At 43.0% G+C, this 10,008-nt stretch overlaps 1 protein-coding gene across 1 annotated transcript; it reads right to left on the bottom strand.

Moving 5' to 3' along the window:
* Window positions 1–5,154: 5,154 nt before the first annotated feature.
* sost (sclerostin) lies at window positions 5,155–8,090 on the bottom strand. Its single transcript, XM_054598369.1, has 2 exons — window positions 7,817–8,090; window positions 5,155–5,567 (listed from the first exon to the last, which is right to left on the bottom strand). Exons 1-2 carry the CDS (start codon window positions 8,088–8,090, stop codon window positions 5,155–5,157), a joined length of 687 nt encoding a protein of 228 aa, XP_054454344.1.
* Window positions 8,091–10,008: the final 1,918 nt, after the last annotated feature.

The raw sequence follows: 10,008 nt of genomic DNA, 5'->3' as shown, positions 1-10,008 counted from the left end.
AGTCTTTTTATAGGGGTTAGTTTTTGGCAGGTGAGAGAAAGAGCTTCACATGCTATGAATGTCACCTCAAGTCAGTTTCCACTGGTGGTTTTTTTTCCCCGCAGTCAACATAGAAACACACATCAGTGAGGGATGACTCTTTATTTGCAGATGATATACAGTCTATTTAACTTGACTGTCTCCTCTGCATTTGGCTGAACATCAGTTAGGTCTGTGTTGACAGTGTTTAAGCTGACAATTGGCCGCCTTCTAGAGAACTCTGTTGGCTGTGCACTAAACAATAAGCTTGCACTGCACAAAACTGAAATTAGATATCTCACCGTTCCATTATGGGAGTTCAAAGGAGGGAAATCGGAAACATGCATTTGTGAGGAACATTTTATTCCACGTAGGTATTTATTTATTTTTATTCAGAGGACGTGGCGAGAAGGAGATTCTCTCTGCACTGAGAGATTAAAGCTTTGTTGGGAAACAGTGATTATCTTGATGAATTGTGAGTTGAAAGATGAAGTCCATAAACACTTTGACTAAAGGTCTGTTCAACCCAAATAAGTGAAGGGAAAAAAAGTTACATTTTCTTACTAATACTATTTGAAATATATATATAAAAAAACACAACAATATAACTATGTAGCCAATTAAATAGGTCCTGGGTTTTTCTTATAAGTGTCATATACCAACAATGTCTCCTACAAAATGATGATTCACATACAACTGAACTTCATCTCTATTTACGTTTCGAGGAAAACTTATTTTTCTTGAATAACGGTCGCAGTTTAAAACTCGTAAATGTAAAAAAAAGCAGAAACAAAAAAGCATCAAAGTTAGTTAGTTCACATGGACACAGACAGTGGTCTCCTTGGGGGAAAAAAAGTTTTTTTAAACCATTCCAGAACCCCTACCTCATTTCAAGTTAATTTGAGGTATGTGAAAAGCAAATTTTCCCTTCGGAACGTAATTCACAATGCATTTTCATTGTATGGGAATGTCATTTATAGGATACGGGGCTGGATCTGCAGAGCTTCAACTCAAATCATATGCAGTTTCAAAACAACGATTGGCTGGGAGGCAACAGGCACCAGCTAAAATATCTGCTCGTGCCCAAAATTGTTCATGACGGACCTGAGAAATACCACTCTGTGAAAATACTCCACTATAGGTAAGAGTCCTGCATTAAAAAACCTTACTGAAGTATAAGTTTGTAATTAGCAAAGTAAAAATACTCAGTCGGTGTTTTAATTAAATATGATGTTTTCTGAATGTATACTACTGCTGCATAAATTTGTATGTTGCATTTGAACTCCTTTATATCATCTTTGCTAGTTTAATCGGCAGCAATGCATCATTTTCTATAAGATTATCATTTCTTTGTAGCGTCGCTGTCCTGTGACATCCACGTATCTCTAAAAAGACAAACAGCCACGTTTTCAGCTTTGTGACGATGCATTTTCCAGCTGATCAAAAAAGGCTTACTAAAGATTTTATGTAATACAGTAGGAAGTATAATGTTGCATAAAATTGACATATTCAAGTAAAGTACATTCAATTTGTATTTGAGTAAATTTTCTTTAATTTCACCACTGGTCCAGCTAGATAAACAGGTGTTATTCCTTTCCTACGGTGCAATCACATAATTTCTTCTCCAACATTTGGACGCCATTTATCATTTATTGTGGTCAGTGTGTCAGTTCTACAAATAATCCTCATAGAGGCCATGGGTCAACCAGGAACTGTTTGAGAACACACTGGTGTATCGGAGCAGAGATCCTCTGGGATTTCTGCACCTGGTATTCCAAAACTTAATCGATGACACAGCAAAGTGTCTTAGACTTGCTGCATACGCCGAGAATAATGGATCATCCCTGACTTCTCGTGCACCTCCCGAGATCCACGAGGGGTCACCTGCAGGTCGTTTGTTGTGTGCACACGGTTAACACGCGGCAGATGCTTTGTCAGCATCGATGTATAAAGGTACCGTTCACGTACTGCTCTTAAGTACGTGTTCTTGACTTTTCATGGGAAGCTTCCTCCATGCTTGTTGTCTGAGTTAAAGCACGGCATGTCTGTTCTCTCTTGGAAAACAGGGGTTGAAAATGACATAATGACTGCACATTACTGGTGATGTAGTGAAACTTAATATCTACCGTTCTCCATTGACACGATGAGGGACGAGCTCTCCACCACAGTTGCCACAGTGATTTTCCTGTTTTGTGTTTATGTGCGAGTTTATTTGACGCTCGAAGGGAGCTCTTGTCCCGGTAATTAAAAATAACATTTGCAGATAAAACTCAGCGTAAACACCTCTTTTTTTCGTCTGGTTCATTTTTCGATGTCTGGATTGCATAACTCTCGTTGGCCTGCAGCGAGTTCTGGTCTTTCTGCTGGCAAGGTGCACTCCAGATATGACAAGCATCCACAGAGCTCTCAGTCTCACAGTCTATCGAAGCCTGAAGCCACGAGGGAGGAGAGGCGGAGAGGAAAGATGACAGTGGCTCTTATCCACCCTCATAAACAAAGAAACGCTGGAAATCTCAAGACCAAAGATTCCTCGTCTTCTTCTTCGTCTTTTGCAAAGCAGTGCAGACACAGTGCAGACACCCATCTTTCTAATTGGCTGAATTTCTTTGCACAGACGTCAAACAGACATCCCAAATAATGCACGTACAAATACACTTTACTTTAACCCCATATTCAGCACTATAAGCATATATAAACAATTAATAAAACATTCAATATAACACTATGATGAAGTTGTAATCAACTATAAAGTTCTTATTCAGTATATGCCAACGATGAAGACATATTTTATATTATTACAACAGTTTTACTTCCTATAGTAATAATACAGCATCCTCTACTCATGGGCAGTATTGTTAGAAGTACTTGTGTCTTAAATTAGAAGTAGCAATGCCACAGAAATACTCTGATACTAGTAAAAGTCCTGCATTTGTAAAAGCTCAAAAGTATTTGCATTCAAAGAACCAAAAGGGCTAATTTTGCCGAATGGGCCATTTCAGAATCCTGTATATTATATATTGGAATATAATAATTTATGCATTAATGTGCACCATGATGTTGCAGCTGGTAAAAGCGGGTCTCATTTTTTATTATTTTATATACTTTCAGGTTAATCAACAGAAATGCAACATCATTTATTTGTTAATAAAATGTTGTATTAATAATCTGAATATGCAAAGTAAGTAAAGAAAGTTGTTGAAAAAATATAATATTTGCCTCCAATATGTAGCGGAGCAGTCGTATAAAGTAGCATAAAATGGAAATAAACAAGTAAAGTAGATTTACAGGTGCCCACAGAAAGAGTTATTACACACTATTAATAACTTATATCTGCTTACAACTAGTGTGTCATAACCCATTTATAATATATTTATATACTACTTACTAATGCAAAATGAGGGGATCAAAGTAAAGTGTATTTTGCAACAAGTTTAAATAAGAAAGATAACAAATACGCCGGCTCTTTCAAATATATCTTCCTTTACTTTATTCATGTACTGTACAGTATTTCATCTCCAACGTCTCTCTATCATACTATATGACAATAATGGCTATCATTTACTACAAAAAAGGTTGCATAAATAATTTAAATGTGGAAATAAAAAATAAATATGCAGTTCATTCTTTTATAACAGTCCTTCTTTTGTGTCTGTAGAAAAAACAGCCCTCCCTCCGGTTTGATATGTACAATCACAGCTCCTCCGCTTACAAGACAAACCCCTTCCAGTTGCTATTTAATAAAAAACACACACACATACACACAATCAGGGAAAACGAGCAAACATTGTCAGAACAGTTTAGACAGAAAAATGAATGGAAAAAAAAACGTCTGACAATATGTGGAAACGTGGTGAGTATTCTTCATGAAACTGTCTCTGTGTTGTCTGCAGTGACGCACACGGGGGCCCAGATCTTATCGGTCCAGTCAATGATACAATTATTGTTTCCATTAGGTTATTTGTGTTCCTATCTTTCCTGTTTGGGCTATTTACAGAATGGGAGCAGAGAGCAAAACGGGTGGATTTTGGCTGCAGGCGGTCGATTGCTGCCTCATTTGTCCCCGTTACTAAAGATCTTTCCGGTTTGTGGGCGTTCTGGAGAAAGCGCTCCCTGCCCCTTAGGTATCAAACACAACCACGCTCCACTTTCTGATGCCTCCCACACACATGTGCACTGTATTATTTATTTATTTTGGGGGTCTGTGTGTGTGATTCCAACAAACAGGAACCAGCTACGTCTAGAGGAAATGGCTTTTTACGACTCAAATAACACAGGAATGAGCTCATTTAGCAATTAAGAGGAGTCACAGGAATGCCCAGTGCCCCTGTGGTGTCAAAAAGAAACTGCTTTCTCTTCCTCTCATCTGCATCTCATGACTCTTTAGTATCTAGTCGTGGGAAAGGAGTCTACTGTAACTGTCAGACCTGGTTGTGGCTGAGAGGGTTGTCCTGAAGAGTGAGGCCTTTAGTGAGCTTCCCAGAACCAGGACCTCCTCGAAAAAACCTGTCAACATCCCACCGTCAGAGCCCCCAGAGCTGCCACCATCTCCTCCACACACACACACACACACACACACACACACACACACACACACACACACACACACACACACACACACACACACACACACACACACACATATAACCAAACGGAGATGGATTACAACCACTCTGGAGCGAAGATGCACCTTTTCAGCTTTTAAAAAACACGGCAGTGCAGCTCTGCATCCGCTGGATGTTTGCACAGATGGGCTTCGAAAGCCTCGCGGGAAGACTTCTCGTTAAATGGAAGCTGTTCTGAGTGGAGGCGGAGGAACCGAGCTGTTGGGGTGATCAGACATTATCCAACATTGGTGCTACATCTCCGGACCGGTCGCAGCTGTTGGCGAAAGGCTCCTTGGCCCCTGACTCCTTTTCTCATGCAAATAAGCAGCAGAGTTCACAAATATGCTGAAAAAACACAAAGACTGGTGACTTAAAAAACCAGCCCAGCAATTAGCTTATGATTTCACTCTCTTTGATATTTCTTTACCATCTCCTCCCTATTTGAAGGAGATCAGTTGGTCGGTGTGTTGTGGGAGGATTCTGTGTGTGTGTGTGTGTGTGTGTGTGTGTGCGTGCGTGCTGAAGAGGAGCGTCAGTACGAGTTGCCCGCCAGTGTCGGCGTGTTGTTCTTGCTCCGGTCTTGAGACAAGCGGCTGTGCTTCCTGCCGCGTTGTGTCTTCGGGACCTCCTTGGCCTCCGATTGGTTGTGGTGGGGCCTGAAGCGCTTGCACTTGCAGGAGGTGACCACGCGGATTTTGTAAGTCCGGGTGTTGCCGCTGGGACAATGAAGCTGGACCCTCCTCGACCGGGAGTGGGCCGGGATGCAGCGGTAGTCCGAGGTGCTGCCCCTCCACCACTTGCCGCGGCCGATGGAGTTGGGCATGAGGTGCGCGGGCATGCACTGGCCCGAGCACACCAGCTCCTTCACCGGCTTGGCGCTGCGGCAGGACCCATCGGTGATGTAGCGGGTGGAGCGCAACTCCCTGCAGCTCAGCTCAGCGGCACCTGGGTTGAAGAGCAGAACATCACGGTTACATTTGGTGCCTTGCAGCCAAAGACAAACACTTTTAAAGGGCCTCAATGCTGCAGATTAGACGGCAGACACAGAAGTGCAGCCGAAAAATGCACTTTTCATGAATGCAACTTAACGCAACAATTTGTGCGTTTAAACAAAGATGTGTAGAGATCATATCAGAGTTTCTGAGTTTGATTCATGGTCCGATCATTAGCGGACGACGGGGCCTCGACGGAGAGATCCAGCTGGCAGCAATCAGCTGATAGCAAATCCAGACCAGAGGGCCATTAAACAGCTCAATCAAACTTAATGGAGGTTTTTTGGGGAGGCTGGAAGGAAAAGCTGGCATTCAGCGTCGGCCCTCAGGAAACAAATGTGGTGACGGAGGAGTAAATAGCTGTCTGGTTATTTTAAAGACAACTGTACGGGGTTCTGAACAAACTGGACATCTGCCAGACGGACTCCAGTCGACACGCTCGGCCTGTAATCCCGTGTTTGGCTTTTTAACAGCCCGATGCATGAGTTATCGTCAGAAAACTGTTGGTTTAGAAATGATACACTGACGGAGGGATCTGTTTTCCTCTGTGGCTTTCTTTGCACACAAAAAAAGGGCTGAACAAAGGTTTTATGTGAGGTGACTTCCTTTTTTTTTTTCTCCCCATGAGAACTTGATCTAGTGTTATTCTGTGGCCGCCGCTGACGGGACCACAGCAGTGTACAATAACTACAGGACGCACTGGGCAGCGGTTTGCACCAGTTACCACCGTATCCCAGTTTGTCTTGTTCCTTTAGTTATAATCCAGTCCCCCCCCTCTACATTTCCTGCTCTCATCTCCACTATCAGCCTCACACTAATGGCGGCGGCCTGCAGCCTGCACGGGGTTTGCGTGAGCTGTGAGAGATGAGGATTGGAGGGACGCCAGTTTCGTGGTCAAAGCCTCCGCTGTGACCCCCACAGGGACCAGGAGCAGGACGTCGGATGAGGAAAATAATCCAGGAGATTTCTGTCTCCCCGTGTGAACCTCGACACATACGCAGTTTATCCATAAAAACAAACAAAGTGGATGTGGTTTTCCACCCCTTTTAAGGAGAATAGGCTGATTAGGTATTACATTATCATCATCTTGTGTGGATTTGTCGTTAAATCCTCATCAGTTACACTAACAGATCTTGACCTGTTTACTCCCAGTTGTCAGATGCTCATCTAATTCAACCAATCATTTAATCTGTGAGAATGCCTCACCACCCATCTTGAATCCACGAGCGTGAGATTGCTCTACATGCACCGCTCGATTCAGAACATGCAACCTTTACTGGCCACAGGTGGGAATCATTCTCAGAGGCAGTGTTGCATTTAAAAAGCAATTCAAAAAAAAAAAAAAGACATCCCCCCCTGAAGAACAAACTAGTTTTTTTTTTTGGAGACATGTTGTTGCAATCATGGTGATGTAAGTAGAGCTTGACTAATAGTATAAAGAGAGAAGGAAATAAGCTGGAAGACAACGTGAAAAAAGCCCCCCGATGTCTGTGTGAATGTTCCACTTCAGATGGTGTGTGTTTGGGGGAATAAAACACCACAAGAATGTGCGTCTGTGCCGCTCTCACCACCCTCCTCTCTGGCAGGATTAAGCAAGAAAACACTCTTCCCACACAGAAGAGCTGCTCTTGATCAGGGAGGGCAGGTGGTCTTTGGGCTGTTCTTTTAAAAGTCAGATCCATTTGGACAATTTAGATTTCACCAATACACTGATTCTACAAGATTTAATTCTAAGAGATGTAAAAAAATAAATAAAAAAGGTGGATCAAGTCTAATCATACCATTTAGTCATTTAAATGTAATAATGACAAATAAATTGTCTAATTTAACTTCACATTTTCAGGCATTAAATAAAGATCATTTTCTGACAGTCTGAGCACACAATTCACACAAATACTGAAATCTGTTCATTTAATCTAAAAAAAAAGAAAATTTGTATTAATAAAAAAAAAGACCATAAACTTAAGTATAGAGTTATTATTTCTACACTTATATTACTACAAGTGAATTAATTGATTAACATAATAAAAAAGATGACATATTTTAATGCTCTCGCGCACTTTGTCTAAACACATCATTTGACATGTATTTTTGCACGTCATTTTCCTCACTTTTAATATATATTTTTTTTAGATTGTAAAGTTTGTGCTGGATACTTATTTCATTATTGCACCAATCAGGTGAACTTAAAAGAGAACTTACTGTAGGAGACAGTGTTTGCGGTCCTTCCTCCGGTTTTCGCCCTGTTGTTCATGCTGTTGCTGTTATTGTTATTATTGTTGTTGTTGTTGTTGTTGTTACTGTTGGACTCGTGCAGTGTGGCCTCGGGAGGAGTCCTGCTGTTCCCCGTGTACTCCGGTAAAACCTCCGTGGCGTCGTTCTTCAGTAGCCTCCATCCCTTCACAGCGGAGCAGCATCCCTGCAGCAGTGCGAGCAGAACCGCGCTGCAGAGGAGGAGAGAGCCGGACACCTGCATGCTGCTCGCTCCGAGGAAGACAAGATAGCAAATATATAGATGTATAGCAAACACGCGAGACAGAGAGAGACAGAGAGACAGAGAGACAGACAGAGAGAGAGAGAGAGAGACAAGTTGGTCAGATCCACCCGATGTGAGGCGCTCACGGTATTTAAAGCAAGTTCTCCTCAAAGCTGACAATTAAAGCGCTCAAGAGGAGTGGGAGGGGTCGAACCTGGGGAGAGATTCATTGAGAAACTAGGAGGGGGGAGAGAGAGAGAGAGAGAGAGAGAGAGAGAGAGAGAGAGAGAGAGAGAGAGAGTGGGAGAGAGAGTGGGAGAAGAAAATAGAGGAAAGGAGAGAGAGAGGAGGAAATGGTTGATGGATAAAATAAAGATAGATATGGAAAGTGAGAGGAGAGGAGGAGATGAGAAGGAGAAAGGGGGGACGGAAATGAAAGGGGGAGAGGGAAAGGGAGAAAGGAGAGAGAGGAGGAAATGGTTGGTTGATGGATAAAATAAAGAGATATGGAAAGTGAGAGGAGAGGGGGAGAGGAGAGGGAAAGGGAGGAGAGAGAGGAGAGGGAGAGTGGGAGAAGAAAATAGAGGAAAGGGAGAAAGGAGAGAGAGGAGGAAATGGTTGATGGATAAAATAAAGAGATATGGAAAGTGAGAGGAGGAAATGAGAAGGAGAAAGGGGGAGGAAATGAAAGGGGGAGAGGAGAGGGAAAGGGAGGAGAGGGAGAAAGAAGAGAGAGAGGGGAGGAAATGGTTGATGGATAAAATAAAGATAGATATGGAAAGTGAGAGGAGAGGAGGAGATGAGAAGGAGAAAGGGGGGACGGAAATGAGGGGGGAGAGGAGAGGGATGCGTGCGAAAGGGAGGAGAGAGAGAGGGAGAAGGAAATAGAGAGGAGGGAAAAAGAGGTTGGAGAAAAAGAGATGAGAAGTGGAGAGGGAGAAGAGAGAGAGGAGGAAATCGAGAGATGGTGAGGGGAGAGGAAGGGGAAAGAAAATAGAAGAGAGCGAGAAAGAAGGGAGATAAAAAGAGAGGAGAAGAGGGAAAGGGGGAAGATGAGGTCATGGGGGGAGTGAGGGAAGAGGAGAGGCAGAAATGAGGAAGAGGAGGAAGAAATAGTGAGATGGAAAGAGAGGAGAAGAGGAGACAGAGAAAAAAAGAGATGAAGAAAGAGGGGAAAGGAAAGGAGATGAGGAGAGGGGTAAAGGAGGAAGAGGAGGTCATAGAGAGGAAGAGAGGGGAGAAGAACATAGAGGAGATGGAGAAAGAGGGGAGAGGAAAGGAGGTGAGGAGAATGGGAAAGGTGGAAGAGTAAGAGGAGGAGGAAGAGGCGGAGAAAGAGAGGAAAGGAAGGTGGAGGTGAAATGGAAGGAGGAGAGAGGAAGAGAAATGAGAGGTAAGAGGAGACAAAAAGAAGAGAGGAGAAAGGAGAACTGAGGAGAGAATAAGAAAATGAAATAGAAGCAGGGAGAAGAGGGGAGAAGCAAATAGAGGAGAGGAGACGGGGTGAGACAGGAGAAAGGTGAGGAGCAGGAGAGGAGAGAAAATAGAGGTGAAGGGGAGGAAATAGAGAGGGGACAAGTGAGGAGAGGAAACGAAGATAGAGGAGAGGGAGAAAGAGGGGGATGAGGAGAAAAATAAAGGAGAGGAGAAGAAAAATTGAGTAGAGGGAAGGAGAGAGAGGAGCGAGAGAGGAGAAGAAAGGAAAAGGAGGTAAAAATAGATGTGATGGAGGAGGAAATGAGAGATAAGACTAGAGGAGAAGACAGAGAGAAAAGGAGAGGAGATATAAATAACAGGAGGAGAAGGAGACCAAAGAGGAGGAGACAGAGGGGAAAAGGGAGGTGAAAGGAGAAGAAAACAGAGAAAAGGAGAACACTTCTATCAGAGACACTGTGATGTTGTTGTTGTTGGACTAACG

The sequence above is a fragment of the Anoplopoma fimbria genome, chromosome 5 (assembly GCF_027596085.1).
Source record: "Anoplopoma fimbria isolate UVic2021 breed Golden Eagle Sablefish chromosome 5, Afim_UVic_2022, whole genome shotgun sequence".
Taxonomy (NCBI): domain Eukaryota; kingdom Metazoa; phylum Chordata; class Actinopteri; order Perciformes; family Anoplopomatidae; genus Anoplopoma; species Anoplopoma fimbria.
Note: the sequence above shows the minus strand (reverse complement) of the source record. Positions and strands in the feature narration are given on the sequence as shown.